The sequence below is a fragment of the Coenobita brevimanus genome, chromosome 64 (assembly GCF_032717465.1).
Source record: "Coenobita brevimanus isolate Jiangsu-jjx chromosome 64, ASM3271746v2, whole genome shotgun sequence".
NCBI lineage: Eukaryota > Metazoa > Arthropoda > Malacostraca > Decapoda > Coenobitidae > Coenobita > Coenobita brevimanus.
This window is the reverse complement of record NC_137017.1, coordinates 10,317,903-10,335,309: the sequence shown is the minus strand read 5'-3', so window position 1 is coordinate 10,335,309 and position 17,407 is coordinate 10,317,903. Positions and strand designations below refer to the sequence as shown.

The 17,407-nt window shown below is 42.5% G+C and overlaps 1 protein-coding gene across 2 annotated transcripts in view; it reads left to right on the top strand.

The window, feature by feature from the left end:
* The first annotated feature begins 9,103 nt into the window (after positions 1-9,103).
* Men-b (NADP-dependent malic enzyme b, mitochondrial) overlaps positions 9,104-17,407 on the top strand; it is an 89,659-nt gene continuing 81,355 nt past the window's right edge. The window contains exon 1 of one of the 2 annotated variants that reach the window (XM_080276191.1): positions 9,104-9,488. In XM_080276191.1, coding sequence (XP_080132317.1) covers positions 9,415-9,488 — 74 coding nt within the window. In that variant the 5' untranslated portion in view covers positions 9,104-9,414. The remainder of the gene's footprint in view (positions 9,489-17,407) is intronic. The other variant, XM_080276190.1, reaches the window with a different exon arrangement.

The window sequence follows — 17,407 nt, the reverse complement described above, 5'->3', positions numbered from 1 at the left end:
CTCATAGTTTCAGTACTTAGTCGAACCTTAATTATGAGGTAAAAAATTAGTTTTCTTGGGTGCAGGGCAAATCAACTCTCCAATGTGACGACACTTATTTAGCCATCAACTGAACTGGAAGTTGTTAGGGATCTTCGTCAGGCTAGAACAAACCTGCCTTAATCGGTTCTCTCAGCTGTAGGCAGTTATGTTCGATGCTGTTTCTCCTCAGCTTTATACAAACTTTGATTAATTATCCTCTTTCTACTTTGACTAAAATAACCATCTCTCTCTCTCTCTCTCACTCTCTCTCCAATGCCAGATTGTGACGATGAACTCGAATATGAGACCAGTTACAAGACTGTTTTGGAAAGGATGTAACCTCGCAGTATTGTCTTCTGACGCTGAACTACTTGAAATAAACTGCTAAATAACGAAAGTATGAGCCAAATTCAGGTGAACGAACTATAATTATGAGGTTATAGAGTATTAAAAGTAGAACAGATGCAACTCCTGTACATTATAGGACTGGCAAAAAAAATTGCAAGAAATCTGGTTAAACAGTTATCCTACGAAATACTGTTGTCTTTTTCACTGGAGCAACATTATACAGTATGTTGCTTTTGACCTTTATCATATTGTACATTGTAAAGAAGTACAGTAAAGTACAGACTGAGCTGGAGTAAGTATACTAGAATTAACACAATATGAGCAGGTCATATAAAATAGGAACTTAATTATATACTGAAGAGTCTGATGGTATGGATATGTATGTTAAAAAATTTATTTCGTTCATTAAATCGTCTTAAACATCAGCTGTACTCGAGCAGTTTGTTTTTAACTTAAAAATTTTATCTGAGTACAAACGTGAATAAACTTATTTGCTGCCAGTTACTGAACTACAGTTAGTTTGTATATATCTGGCTGATCTAAACCACTGTCACAACGTAAGGACTAAAGCATGGTTGCGTGAAATTCGATGAACCTTATTTATGTGACTTAATGAAATTTGTCGTCCGGTTTGGCTACTCCTGGCCATTGATCAAGTTGAAAGAGGATTTGAGATCTGTATCAGGCCAAAGTAATTGCACATTCTTGTTACTTCAGAAGAGTTTATTCGACTTAAAGGATATGTATCGGTTTGGAGGAGTTAGAAATAGCCTTCATCGACCCCTTCACTATCGTATGTTCTTGCCTTGAACAAATTCTTCTGGTGGTAGCCTGAGTATAATGAAAAATACGTTGTTTTAGTGAAGAGATTAAAGACAGGCCATTAACAGGCATATTTTTAGTATGGTGCGTATTTTCTAACCTGGCAAAGATCTCGAACCCTTTTAGCCTCAGTTGATGGCCAAATGTTAGATTAAAGGGATGAATGTTATTAGTAGCACAGGAGACTCATTCGTACTCATAACTAAAGCTCATCAAATTTCATGCGATCATAACTTAGTATTCAAAGTATAGAGGTGGCCCAGGTCCATGAGATGAAAACAACGTGAACGGACCACATGATCAACTCTCCGGATAATCGTAACAATGTTTGTTTCCATAACTCTTAATTCACTTCAACCCGACGGAATCCTTTTGGAGTCTGTTTCCTGTAGCTCTGTTGCAGTCTTGCAGAATACGAGCTATTTCCACAGCACTTGTTCCTTACTAGTACCATAGTATAGTGTCATTCTCATGCTATAGACCAGCATTCAAGATGGAGATGTGACAGTATTTCAACTAGTTAAAGGGTACAGAATATGTTCGTCGTTCCCTTAACCCTTCAGGCCGGACACGTAGTTTTTAGTCTTGCAACTAATAGACGATTTTACTGAGATCATGGGAGATTTTTTCCGTTCTGGAGGGTTTAGATAAAACCTTCATGAACCCTTTTGACTACAAGGAACCTCCCTTAACTTGAGTATCATCGTATGGAGGTAGCAAGAATAAAGCACCTTACTACATCATCGGATATTAGAATGAAGAATCTTAATTAGTTGCTAGACCTCAGACAGTCTTGGCAAGGAAACTTAGCAGGGCAACCTGACCCTAACTTTACTGTGGTCACCAAAACTAAGCGTAAAATTGCCATCTCGTCATCGTGAAAGCTAGTGGTAACAGTAGATTAGTACTAGAATATGATGCTAGCCACGATGAAGAGCTGCAGAGATTAATAACCATTCTTATTCTGCCACTGAACAAGGGGAAATAAGCTGCAAAAGGACGAACTAGATGAACTACAGGTTGACATCACAGGGTAACATAACTTAATCGTGACTTAATTTTGCCTGATTTAATCCAACCCAGACTTGTTTTACTTCTTAAATCCAGGTGACGTCCTTATTCTTGTCATCATCGAACGACTTATTTCAACATAATAAAGAACTCTGGTACTAAAAGGGATTACTAAGACTACAGTATATACGGTATAACTCCTCCAACTCAAAAGTCTCTTCTAAACTGAATGAAATTGTTTGCAGGTGGCATGATTATTAAAAGGAAAAAAAAGAATCGTAGCTGCAGCCCTAGGCTAATATGAATGTGAAACCAGTGAACTGTAGGTTGATGGTGCCCATCTCCCACAGTCCACCATCCTGCTTTCGGGGGATAGGGAAAAAACCGGAGGACATTTGTATAATCGGGCAGTGGAACCGTGTGGTTACATCATGCCACCACATGAAGGCCCCCTCTCCAGATTCATAGTGAAGTGATTAAATGTTTTGCTGTGTTGGCAGGTATTGTTGCTAATGGTGGCAGTGATGGCGGTGGTTACTCCAGTGCTGACAGCTGCCATAGACGACCTCGCCGCTGCTGCTTCAGGTAAAATATAAAGGGCCGCATTTTAGACTGCACTGAAGGTTTCGTGGCACCTCATCCCTTGTGGTCTGTTTTACTTATTACACTCTAACATTCACTCACATGTACGACCTCCCCCACTGCTGTTTCAGGTAAAACAAAGGCCCGTATTCTAAGTGGCACTGGAGATTTCGTAGCATCTATTCTTCAGCGATTTATATGGTGTATTGCACTTTAGCATTCACTTGTATAATACTTATATCATATTTCTGCTCTCTGGCTTCGGCTATCCTGCCATTCCTGACTAAATATCTCTGTGCTGTTCACTTTTCAGTTCATCCTACTGACTGAAAAATTCTTCGACTATCTCCTATGATGGAACACATCCTATCAATTTCTCCTTTCTCTGAAATCTCCATTTTAGGTGATTTTAGTGTTCACCACGACCTTTGGCTCTCCTCTCCTTTTACCTGGCGAACAAGCCTACATCTTTTTTTATCCTTACTGACCTAGAGCAGCTTGTACAGCACCCTATCCGAATCCCTCACCGCCTTGGAGAGAGTTCCAACATACTTGATCTTCTTACAACTACTCCTTCTCCTTATGCTGTTAATATTTTCTCTCCGTTGGGTTCCACTGATCAAACCTTATCATCTTAACCTGTTCTACCGCTCCAGGAAAACCTGTGGACACTCCCAAGAAGTGGCAGCTGTGGCACACTGGAGACACCGATTGAGAAGCCCTCAGACAGCACTTCCTTGATTTTCCCTGGAATGATTATTGCTTCCATGGCCGAGAGCCATCTTAGTGTGCCTTGCGCATTACGAAGGTTGTTCTCTCGGGCATGGAAGCATACTTTCCTTTCTCTTATCCTGTGACTAGTGCAAAAAAAATCCTTGGCTTGATCACGCTTGTTCTAATGTTGTCCAAAACAAGGAGAGGACCTACAAAAGGTATAGGAGCCAACCCACCCCTGAATCTCATCTCTTTCATATTTCTGCCCGGAATCGTGCTAAGTCTGTTCTTCGTTCTGCTAGAAGTATTTTCATTCGTACTAAATGCTCTGAACTCTCTAAATCAAATTCTGCCAGCTCCTTCTGGAACCTTGCCAAAAACTTTTCCAACAACTTTATCTCATCATCCTTCCCTCCTCTTTTCCATTCTGATGGCTCTGTAGGTATTTCATCTACTAATAAAGCAAAACTCTTAGCTCAGACTTTCTCCTCCAATTCCACCTTAGACTATTCCGGCGCTGTTCTTCCATCACTTCCCTCCTCTGACTTCCTCATGGCTGACATTAAAATTCTTCATCTGATGCATTTTCTGCCCTCACTAGCCTTGATACTAAAAAAGCATTCCTCCTGTTGTCCTCAAGAACAGTGCTTGTGCTTACACCCTGCCTAGGCAAACTCTTTCACCTTTGTCTGTCAACTTGCACCTTTCCTTCTTGCTGGAAGTTTGCTCTCATTCTCCCTGTCCCATTGAAGGGTGACCTTTCCCAACACTCTAATCATCGCCCAATTGGTTTAACATCCTGTATTTCAAAAGGTTTTGAATTTGTTCTTGATGAAAAAAACTTAAAGCACGTTTCCTATCACAAGTTTCTTTCCGATCGTCTGTATGGGTTCCGCCAGTGAAGCTCCACTGTCGATCTAACCTACCTTTCAGACTCCTGGTCATCCTTCTTTCGGGACTTCGGCGAAAGCTTTGCCATTGCACTTGACATCTCAAAGGCTTTCTATCGAATCTGACATAAATCTTTATTTTCCAAACTGCCCTCTTACGGTTTCTATCCTTTTATCTGTGTCTTCATCTATAGCTTCCTTTCTGGTCGTTCTATAGGTGCTGTTGTAGACGGCCACCGTTCTTCTAGATCTATCAACAGTGGTGTTCCTAAGGGCTCTGTCTTATCACCAACTCTCTTCCTACTAGTCATCAATGACCTAAACGGTACATCTAACCCTACCCACTCATACGCTGATGACTCCACTCTGCACCTTTCCATTCGTTTCCCGCAGCGTCCATCTCAACACTTGCTTCAACAAACAAAGAATGAGGCTATGGCATACCTAACGTCTAACTTGGCTCATATCTCTGATTTGGGTACAAGTAATCTTGTTGATTTTAATGCTTTAAAAGCTCAGTTTATACATCTTTTATCCCGTCAAAATCTTCAGCAGGAGTATCCTCTAATTTTTTACAATATCCAACTCAATCCTGCGTCATCTTCAAACATACTTGGGGTTTCATTCTCTCGAGATATATCTTGGAAAGATCATATTACCTCTCTTGTAAAATCTGCTTCCAAGAGATTAGTTGTGCTAAGCCAACTCTGTGCTTTCTTTATCCCTGCACAGTTGTTGACTTTATACATGGGTTTTATTCGCCCTGTGTAGAGTAAAACTCTTATGTGAGAGGTGGCTCCCCAAATACTCGTACAGCTCTTCTCAGCAAGGTGGAGTCAAAGGCTTTTTGCCCTGCTAACTCTCCTCTTACTGGTTCCTTTCAATTTCTGTTTCTTCGCAGCATTGTTGCATCTCTGTCTCATTTCTATCGCTACTTCAATGGTCCCTGCTCCTCTGAACTGTCTGCTTGCATCCGCCTATCAACAAGTTCTCATCCCTTTTCTGTCCAGCTCTCTAATGCAAGAGTTAACCGTTACCCCCCGTCCTCCATGTATGCAATAGGTCATCTGTGGAACTGTCTTCTTCTGTCTGTATTTTCTACTGCCTTTGACCTCCAGTCTTTCAAATGCAGTGAGTCCAGTCATCTCGAAACGAACATATCTTGAATTTGGCTCCCTGTTATCTTGTTTTTGTTTTTTCCTGGAAGGAACAATCTTATGGGTTTCTGGCCTTTGGCTCCTTTTTCCTTGTATTAAAAAAAAAAACACACACACACACACACAACTCTCTTTTATTTCTTTTTCAAACAGGCTAATTCATTTCCACTCATCTCACCCTTGTGTCTTGAAGTGTGTCCTTCCAACAGAATTCTACTACAACAAATCTTATTTACAATAGAAGATATCGTATGTTGTATTAGTTTTTGAATGAAGGACAAGAAAATGGAGAGTAACGGAAACTTCCCATGTCTCTGGGATAAAATAATTCATTTCCACTCATCCCACCCTTGAGTCTTGACGTGTGTCCTTCCAACAGAATTCTACTACAACAAATCTTAGTTACGATAGATATCGTATTCTCTGTTAGTTTTTGAATGAAGGACAAGAAAAAGGAGAGTAACGGAAACTTTCTATGTCTCTGGGGGTCGTATTCTCTCTGGCTGGAGAGGGGTACTATATCATGTTCTTGTACCGATATGCTTAGGCTGCTCCATTGCCCGGCTATAAAAGCTTCCCTCTATTCCGTTCCTATCCTCTGTAAGGACGATGCTGAACTGCAGGAGGAGAGACTCTTTAAACTGTAGTCCACTGAATTTACGTTTAGGTACACCTTGAGTTGCAACTACTAGCCCATACATAGATGATAAGCTGGTAAATAATACCCAAGAATATGTTTAAGAATCAGAGAAAGTAATAATTTCATAAGAAAGATGTAATTTTACTCAGATTTCTGTTATAATTACCGTCTGTCCATCTTGAATGCTCAGCTGTGGCAAGATATTTGTACTTGAACGTGACGTGGGTCGCGAAGGAAGGGCTGTGGAAAGGACGGAGCCGTAGTATATTGTCTTACTCTGCCACTGACCTAAGGGAAAGAAGCTGCATAACGACGATATCTGGGACACGTCAGTTTGAAGAACGATAGCGTATTTATCCTGACCAAGATCCCCAATCCCCTGTAGCTTAGCTGACGGTCAAACGCAGTCAGACGGAACAGGTGAAATCTAGTAACCAAGAAGGCTCATTCCTACCTTATAGCCAAGGTTTGTTGAAATTCATGCAGCCACGACTTCGTTTTCAAGCTATTGGTGTGATTCAATTCCGCTGGATGAAAACAAACTGACTACATAACCTAACGAGTATACAGTGGCCCTTGTTCTTGCAGATCACGAGGGCTATCATGGTCGAGTTCAGATGAAAGTGTACCGTGGACCGTCCAAAGGCTACGGCTATTACAAGTTCGCTCCCTGGGGCTACTGGGTCAAACAACCCGCGGACGACCACGCCAAGCATCACTACGGAGGATACGACGATCACCACTGACACCTCAACCTCACCAGGGCAAGACTGTCCTAACCTAGTCCATCCCTATCTACCTCATCCTAACTTAACTCAGTCCAGCCTAAGATAATCTAATTTAATGTAACCTAACTTCGACCTCATCAGAACATGTCTCGTGATCAAATCCATCCCAACCTGCCATAGCCTACCTTAAACTACTTCAGCCTTTAACGTTATTTAACGTGAATTGGCCTAACCCAGTCTAACCTACTTTAACTTAACCACGTGCATTTCACCAGGACATGACTCTCTTAGCTTATACATCTCAACGAACCCTAAACTAGCATAACTTGACCCAGATTTTCGTCTATGTATTCCATCCATAGCATTTCTTCGTAGTGAACGTCGTGTTAATCTGTGCTATAATTCAGCATTCAAGATGGAGAGATGGCCGTTTTAGACCAAGTTTACGAGTAAATACCTGCCGTAGTTGCAGCCTCAGGCATCGAAACGTCAACCCGTTGGACTTGAGGCTGGATTTGCCCTATTCCGAAAGTCCACCACCCTCTTTTCGGGGATAGGGAGGGAACTGAGGGACGTTTTGTAACCGGGCCACTCATCTGAACGTGAACCCAGTAGACTGCTGACCAGAGCTACCTTTCCGCAGTTCAAGTTAGATAAAAAGAGCATAGTACAGAGTCCAGTGCTAAAATGACTGATTGGGCCCGATCTTGCTGCTTGTATAAGTGATGCCGTGGTACCCGGCTATAACGGATAAATCAGTGAGAGTGACTCTATCGGCACCTAGGACGCATGCAACCACCATACTGATCTTGCCCTTTAGCTATATTGTTTCTACTTTGACTCGGCCTAAAACTGACATCTTTCCATGCTGAGTGTGCAGTAATAATGACAGATTAACAGTAGAATAGGGTGCTAGTCACGAACAAGCACTATGAAAAGAGAACAGAGCCGTATCATTGTCATATTTTAACACCGTGCTACGTAAAATAAGTTACATAGGAAAGAAAATCAGGACCAAGTTAAGGTGAATGAACTATAGACTTTCATTTTGTCGTAGTGTATAGTAAATAAATCTCAGCATCCTATGTGCTTCCCATGAAGGTGTTCTGTTGTTAAATGTTATTCATAGGTGTTGGCATGTACTTTCTTAGAATAAAAGATAGAAATGACGATGGTGTTTGACAATCATTAATTCCCTTCTGTCCTCTAACATCGATTAGGAAGGGATTGTTGTTGCTGTTGCAACAGTCGGACGTAAAACCAGCTGACATAAGGTTGGGTTTACCCTTCTTCTTTCGAGGGATAGGGAAGAATCAAGGGGCGTTAGCAAAACCAGGCAGATCCACCGCCCAGCTACTCGCATATTGATGCCACCACTGGAAGGCACCGCTCTTTATCAAGTGGAGAGGGATTCAAAGACAAAATTATTTACAAACAATTCCTTGTCGTTACTTATGTGTTTTAGTAGTACGAACTAGAAACGAGGGAAAATTCTGTACAGTACATCTCCATTCCTTGTTATGTTCACAGAAAACAGATTTACTCGAACATCTAACATGGGATGCATTTTCCTCTTTTAGCTACTATTCATTACTGTGAAGGAAAAGACATATCACATTCTCTCTCTCTCTCTCTCTCTCTCCTGCAAATACAAATCAGAGTTCCGCAGGGAGCTGATTTAAATTAGTTATAGTCGGTTTATTTTCACCTGACAGAATTAGGTCACCTCAGCCCTGGTTGTGAGAAGTTCGATGAACCTAGACAGGAGTGAATCTCGTCGATTATTTATCAAATCAAGACTCTAATCTGACTACTACTGACCATTAATAGAGCTGAAAAGGATTAGGTGTGTACGCCAAAAAAAAAAAAAAAAAAAAAACGCGCTATAGTGAATCCGACACTTCGTGAGTCTGGCTGTGCCGCTGTGTTAGGCAGTTCACCAATCCGGAGACTGTTCACGATTTCACCAGAACGAGCGAGTTGCACGACATGAGCCAGTCACCCTGATTCTCAGCCCACGTCAACACACACATACACGCACACGCTCGGAAACTCTAAGCTCAGTCGCTGCGGGTTGACCACCACTTTTCCTGACCCGTTTCCCGAGCCACGTCTACCCTTACACACACACACACACACACACACACACACACACTGCCCTTACCAAGACCAGTCGTCCTCCTCCCACACTAGTTCAGTTTCACATCTCCCACTCTCACCGTAACCTACCACCACCACGGGACCTCATCGTATCTATGAAAATAATGTACTTAAACATCTGAGCAGTGTGATAGTGACTATGCTGATAACAGAATTGCGTAAATTAAGTGCTGAGCACATAAATTTCCGTCTCCGTAATTCAGGTGCCATTGCGATATAATACCCCTTGTTAAACCTACCGAAAACAATAATTCCTTTACGACTGGTTAAGTGAGTTTCCTTGAGTTTCCTTATATCTAGCCAGTTAGATGACTCCACTGTAGATTCCATCCACTCCATCCATGGGTAACACAAGTGCCGTCATCTGCTTCTCTTCCAGCAGCAAGTCGCCGACCCCTCGCAGTCGGAATACAAGGTTAGTGTTCCTGTAGTCTTCTAACTTTAACCTGGTCTAAAACTGTCATCCCCGTCTTAAATGATAAATCGTAATGATAGGCTACACTATGATATGTTTTTAGTAATGAAAAAAGTGTTTGGCCATATTCTGTCTATTTATTTACAACCAGACGCCTTAATCCCGTAAGGGATGGCCACAAACAAATCGCCTCCGTGTCACCCTGTCCCCTGCCGTTAAGTTGCCCTTCCCCCAACTCAAATTCCCCTCTCTCATATACGTCTCCACTCTATCCCTTCACCTCATTCACGGTCTCCCCTTTCCTCTCTCCCCCTCCACCTCACTCACATACACTCTCCTCGTTAATCTCTCACTCCCCATCTTCTCCACGTGGCCAAAACCACCTCAGTGTTTTTCTCCTAACACATTCTATCACATCCATATCCACACCACAACGCACCTTCACTTCCTCATTTTTCAGCGTGTCTCTCCATGTAACTCCACATGCTTCTCTTAATACAACAACTCATTGCCACTGCTCTCACTCTTGTGTCCTTCCAACAAGGTCCAAGCTTCGTTCCCAAACGTCTAAGTTGGTATTACAATACTATCATGCAGTGGCTTTTTTCTTTTTTATTTTACTTCCATGCTCACTTCCGTATTTATCACTGCATTCAAAGAACCAGCGACCCTTCTTCTCTGTTGTACCCTATCAAGCACTTAATCCTCTAATAATAAACATTCTGTTAGCCTATGTTATTAATAACGAAAAAAGTGCTTTGGAAAGAATGTGGAGCTGCAGTATTTTTTTTTTTTTTTTTTCTGTCACTGAACTCCGTGAAATGGGCTGCAAGTGAATGAAAATCTGGGCCAAGATAAGGTGAGAGAACTACAGTGTAATGTCACCGTGGGCCGCATTCTGGGAGCCATAGAAGGCTTTGTAGTCCCACTTCCCTAGCGATAGATTGTATTTTTACACCTGGACAGTCTCCAACATATTGTTTCAGCATCGACATGGGTTTACATCAATAACATATAAGAGAATAATGATGTGGGATGTACACAATAAATCGCTAAGGAAGGAGTGTTAAGAAATCTGTAAGTCAGGTTGGAATACGGCTTTTAGTGTTTTCTAAGGGCGCATCCATACGTGTACTCGAACATGTGTTGACAACACAGCTGGACTCCGGCCGAGAGCGATGCTGCAGCCCAGCCCTGACGGCGGCGCCCCCAGCAGAAGACCGCGGCCGGTGCACCTCTGAGGATATCCCCCGGACCCATGGGCGGGCCCACTCCCCACCCCGTAGAAGGTGACGCCTGTCCTCCACTAGGCGCTTGAGTGAGCGCCTCCAACGACTGTCTGGCCCCAGTCCCAAGGGCCAGACCCCAGTCCCTAGCCCCGACAGTAAGGGGACTTACGCCACCCACAGCCCGAGCCCCAGCAGAGAGACGACTCCCCTGAGAGTGGTCCCGTGGCCGCAGGACGAAGGGACTCCCACAGGGCCTCCGCCCACCCAGGGCCGAGAGTTGTGAGCCCTGGACTTTCCCTTCCCCCAGTGAAACCAAGTGAGCACGAAAAGACAGTGAACTTACAGTGAACAGTGACATCGGCACTAAGAGTGTAAAAGTGAGTTTACAGTAAATACAGTGAGGCCAGAAAAGGCGGAGACAAGTGAATAAAGAACAGGCGCCCTAGTGAAATCCAGTGTGCAGTGGGGCCAAGTAAGACTCTAGAATACAGAAACATAGACAGTGAATATTACCAGCAGTGATATTATCCTTGCCCCCTTGTAACGACACTTGTAACTATTTCCCTCCCTTGTGCAAGTCAGTAACACCCACCCCTGTGTTCAACTTATAAACTCAGTGTCAGAACAGTGAACGCCTCACGACTGTGCCTCACCACCACGAACGTGTAATAGTGCCTTTGCCCTTTTGAACCAGACTTAGACTCCTGTGTATACAGTATCCTGTGCAAGACTAGCCCGATTATGTCAGCCTATGTATTGATTGTTGTCTATGAAATTGTATCAGATTGTCTACTCGTTCCACATCAGTTGAGTTTGTCAGTATATGTGTAAGGTTGTTGCCCAGTGTTTTTATGCCCTGGCCCTCTCTTGTTTGTCTAAGCTCCGGTCTAGAAAGGGAACCCAGCTGCACTCTAGGCGTTCTGGGGACGGGATGCCGCCCCTTAAACACCTAGCATATATATATATATATATATATATATATATATATCCACCATTCTCCTTTCGGGGGTTAGAGAGGACAGGAGTTGAGTGAGGTATGATTAACCGGGCGACGTAACCCGGTTATATCAATGCTATAATATGAAGACGCCCCTTTCCAACACCCTCCACAGAGGACTTAGCCCGAGTGAAGAGTAAATAGGGCGTTCACTCTGATGACCAATCAATCCCTAGATCTCCTAGAATCGCATGACAATTATAATCATGCAGGTATTCCAGTTAAGTGCAGACGAAGGGAAGTTGCAAGGCTTGGTGGATGAGTTTGAGAGAGTGTGTAAGAAATGGAATCCTAAAGGTGAATGTAGGGAAGAGTAAAGTGATGGTCTTCGAGAGAGGTGAAGTCAGTGAATGTACAGTGAGGTTGGATGATGAGGAAATGGAAAATGTGAGTACGTTTAAGTACTTGGGTAGTGTGATGAGCAAGGATGGAAGTTTGGAGGGTGAAGTGCTTGAAAGGGTACAACAAGGAAGAAAGGTTGCTGGTTCCTTGAAGACAGTGATAAGAAACAGGGAAGTGAGCATGGAAGTGAAAATGTTATTACATGACAGTATTGTGATACCAGCTCTAACGTATGGAAGTGAAACTTGGACGTTGTTGAAGGGACACAAGTCAAGAGTGAGAGAAGAGGAAATGAGTTATTTGAGAGGAGCCTGTGGAGTCATGGAGAGACAGGCTGACAAATGAGGATGTGAAGGAGCGTTGTGGTGTGGATGTGGATGTGATAGGAAGCGTTAGGAGAAACACATTGAGATGGTTTGGCCATGTGGAGAGGATAGAGACTGAGAGACTGACGAGGAGAGTGTATATGAGTGAGGTGGAGGGGGAGAGAGGGAGGGGAAGGCCAAGGATGAGGTGGAGGGATGGAGTGGAGAGGTATATGAGAGAGGGGGGTGTGTGAGTTGGGAGCAGGGCAGTGAAATGGCGGGGGACAGGGTGCCGTGGAGGCGATTTGTTTGTGGTCACCCCGTATTGGATTAAGGCGTCTGGCAATAGATACATAGATAGATGGACAGGTATTCTTCCTATCTCCAGGCAATTTTATTTAGCTAGAGTTTATTCATATTAACGTGGTAATGCTCACACTTTTGCAACATACCGTACCTCAATGGCAGAAACACATGTTATGGCTTTACATCCTTTTCAAAGAACTTCTTCGTGACCAGCATTATATTTTAGTGCTAACCTCTTCTTACAGGTCAGTGTTAATGAGAGAGAGAGAGAGAGAGAGAGAGAGAGAGAGAGAGAGAGAGAGAGAGAGAGAGAGAGAGAGAGAGAGAGAGAAATGGCAATTTGACGACAAGTGTAAGTGAACTGAGTCAACGAACAACATGGGTTGAAATGTCATCGAGCTGAAGGTATTTTAACGAGAGACCTATCCATCTTTGGATAAAATATCATCCATAGGCATCACAAGGTAATTTTTCGTTGTGAAGTCATCTAAACCCTACAGATAGTTCGGATTTCTTTTCATAACATAATTTTCCGTATGAATTATTAATCTCAGACATTTATCTTAAATAAATGTAACCTAACTGAATAACTAATAGGAAAATAATTATTTTTATTTTTGGAACTAATATACCTAATTAATTCCTGCTGATTAAAAGAACCAGTTCACTTGAGAGGAGACTTTTTTGACTGATGAGGTTAGATTTGACCTTCATTAACTCCTTTATTATCAAATGTTCTTATGTTGATGAAAATCGTCTGATGATTCCTGAATGTACAAAGAAAAATGTCACCGTCGTTAAGGGACGAACCTTTGCACAACGATGACGTCTTAGTTTATCCATGGTGCCTTCAGACCATTTTGTTCAACTTAAGAATGACCTCTGGTATTGAAGGTGTTTATGAAGGTCCTATCTAACCCCTCCCGTTCAAAAAGTTTGTCCTAAGCTGCAAGAATAGAATATACGTTATTAGACTGAAGGGTTTAATGAAGGTATAAGAGTGTAAGAATAAGAGACAGATTAATAACCGTACGGTATTCATATAGGCATTGGAGGCTTCGTATTCCCTCGTTCTTAGCTATTTATTCAGTACATTACACTTTAATGTCATCTTGTATGGTACTGATGCAAACCATATCAATATTAAAACTACATAAACAGCATACAAGTGAATGTCAATGTGCAATATGCATAATCATGTGCTAAGTAACGTGTCCTAATAAGTCCCTTAGGCCACCTAGAATACGACTCTGATTTAATGGGTCCTGCGTGTTTGTGTTGGTACCATTAACCCTCTCGCGGCCAGAACAACTCAATCATTCTATCATAGCTAACGTACTATTAACAGTGTTTGGAAAAGTCTAAGTAATGAGGCAGGCTGATGTATTTTCTGCCATCGCTGGCCTCAATACTAACAAAGCATACGGGCCTGATGGAGTCCCTCCTGTTGTCCTAAAGAACTGTCCTTCTATGCTTACACCATGCCTAGGTAAACTCTTTCGCCTTTGTCTTTCAACTTGTATCTTTCCTTCTTTCTGGAAGTTTGCTCTCATTCAGCCAGTTCCAAAGAAGGGTGACCATTCCCAGTCCTCTAACTATCGTCCAATTGCTTTAACATCCTGTGTCTCAAAAGTTTCCGAGTCTCTACCTTCTTTCTGATCGTCAGTATGGGTTCCGTCAGGGACGCTCCATTGGCGATCTTCTCACCTACTTAGACTCCTGGTCATCCTCCTTTCGGGACTTTGGCGAAAGCTTTGCCATTGAACTTGACATCCCAAAGGCTTTCGATCGAGTCTGGCATAAATCTTTAATTTCCAAACTGCCCTCTTACGGTTTCTATCCTTCTATCTGTGCCTTCATCTACAGCTTCCTCTCTGGTCGTTCTATAGCCGCTGTTGTAAACGGCCATCGTTCTTCTCCTAGATCTATAAACAGTGGTGTTCCTCAGGGCTCTGTCCTATCATCAACTCTCTTTCTTTTATTCATCAGTGATCTAAGCTGTACATCTAACCCTATGCACTTGTACGCTGATGATTCCACCCTTCATCTTTCCATTCGGTTCCCGCAACGTCCATTTCAGCAGTTACTTCAACAAACCAGGGATGAAGATATGGCACACCTAATGTCTGATTTGGCTCGTATCTCTGACTGGGATAAAAATAATCTTGTTGTTTTTAATGCATCAAAGACTCAGTTTTTACACCTATCAACCCAACAAAATCTTCCACGGGAGTACCCACTAATGTTTAATAATATCCAACTTAATCCTGCATCATCCTTGAACATGCCTGGGGTTTCATTCACTCGGGACTTATCTTGGAAAATCATATTACATCTCTTGTCAAATCTGTTTCCAAGAGATTAGGTGTGCTAAGCCAACTCTGTACCTTCATTACCCCTGCACAGTTGTTGACATTATACACGGGTTTTATTCGCCCCTGTGTAGAGTACAAACCTCATGTGTGGGGAGGCTCCCCACATACAACTCTTCTCAATAGGGTGGAGTCAAAGGCTTTTCGTCTCAATAACTCTCCTCCTCTTACTGGCTCCCTTCAACCTCTGTCTCTTCGCAGCACTGTTGCCTCTTTATCTCTTTCCTATCGCAACTTCCATGGTCACTGCTCCTCTGAACTGTCTGCTTGCATCCCTCCACCTCTACGACGGGTGCGTAGCACCCGTCTAGCAACAAACTCTCATCGGTTTTCTGCCCAACTCTCTAATGCAAGAGTTAACCGTTACTCCCAGTCCTTCATATATGCAACAGGTCAACTCTGGAACTGTCTCCCTCTGTCTGTATTTCCTGCTTCCTATGATCTCCAGTCTTTCAAATGCAGGGTGTCCAGGCATCTCGAAATGAACGAATCTTGAATTTGGCTCTGTTTTGTATTGTTTTTGTTTTTTTCTTGAAAGGAACTGTTCTACAGGCTCCTAGCCTTTATATATATATATATATATATATATATATATATATATATATATATATATATATATATATATATATATATATCTATATATTGCCAGACGCCTTAATCCCGTTTGGGGTGGCCACAAACAAATCGCCTCCACGTCGCCCTGTCCCCCGCCATTTCACTGCCCTGCTCCCAAATCACCTCCCCCCCCCACTCTCATATACCTCTCCACTCCGTCCCTCCATCTCATCCTCGGCCTCCCCCTCCCTCTTCCCCCCTCCACCTCACTCACATTCACTCTTTTCGTCAGTCTCTCACCCTCCATCCTCTCCACATGGCCAAACCACCTCAGTGTGTTCCTCATAACGCTTCCTATCACATCCACATCCACACCACAACGCTCCTTTATATCCTCATTCGTCAGCCTGTCTCTCCACGTGACTCCACAGGCTCCTCTTAAATAACTCATTTCCACTGCTCTCACTCTTGACTTGTGTCCTTCCAACAACGTCCAAGCTTCACTTCCATACGTTAGAGTTGGTATCAAAATACTGTCATGTAGTAACTTTTTCACTTCCATGCTCACTTCCCTGTTTCTTATCACTGCTTTCAAAGAACCAGCAACCTTTCTTCCCTACTGTATCCTTTCAAGCACTTCATCCTCCAAGCCTCCATCCTTACTCATCACACTACCCAAGTACCTAAACGTACTCACATTTTCCAATTCCTCACCATCCAACCTCGCTGTACATTCACTGACTTCACCTCTCTCAAAGACCATCACTTTACTCTTCCCTACATTCACCTTTAGATTCCGTTTCTTACACACTCTCCCAAACTCATCTACCAAGCCTTGCAGCTCTCCTTCGTCTTCACTTAATAACACAGTATCATCTGCAAACAACAGTATAGGGAGTTTCCAAACACTATCCTCTCTCACCAGGGCCACTCCAACATCCACTACCCTACCTTGTACCTCTTTTATTACCCCATCCATGTACAGATTGAACAACCACGGAGACATGACACATCCCTGTTTCAACCCAGCCTTCAAAGAGAAAAATTCACTTAGTTCACCATCCACACGCACTGCAGCCTTAGGACCATCATACATACTCTTCACAGCATTCAACAACTTCCCATCTACTCCATATATTCTTAATACTTTCCACAATCCTTGTCTATCTGCCCTGTCATATGCTTTCTCCAAATCCATGAAAGCCGCATACAACTTCTTTCCCTTCTCTAGAAACTTTTCCACTAAAGATCTAAGAATGAATATCTGATCTACACAACCTCTTCCCTTCCTAAAGCCTCCCTGTTCTTCTCCAACTAATTCCTCTGTTCTTTCTCTAACTCTGTCAGTAAGTATCCTATCATACACTTTTCCTATTATACTAAGAAGACAAATGCCCCTATGATTACCACACACTTCTTTTTCCCCTTTTCCTTTGTACAAGGGAATAATTATACCTGACTTCCAATTCTCCGGGACTCTACCTTCCTCCCAGGCCAATCTGCACATCTTCCACATCCATTCTACTACTATCGTATATATATATATATATATATATATATAGGGGAGAGATAGTAATATATATATATATATATATATATATATATATATATATATATATATATATATATATATATATATATATAAAGTCACTGCGAAAACAACTTTTACGCTATCAGATACACTGACAAAAAAAAAAAAAAAACAACAACACTAACCCTCATGATTGGGGACTACCGTATTGTCCTATTCCAGGTATATGCTAACGACTTTATTGAACTGGGTGTTGCAGGACACCTCTGTGTTTCTGTTTCT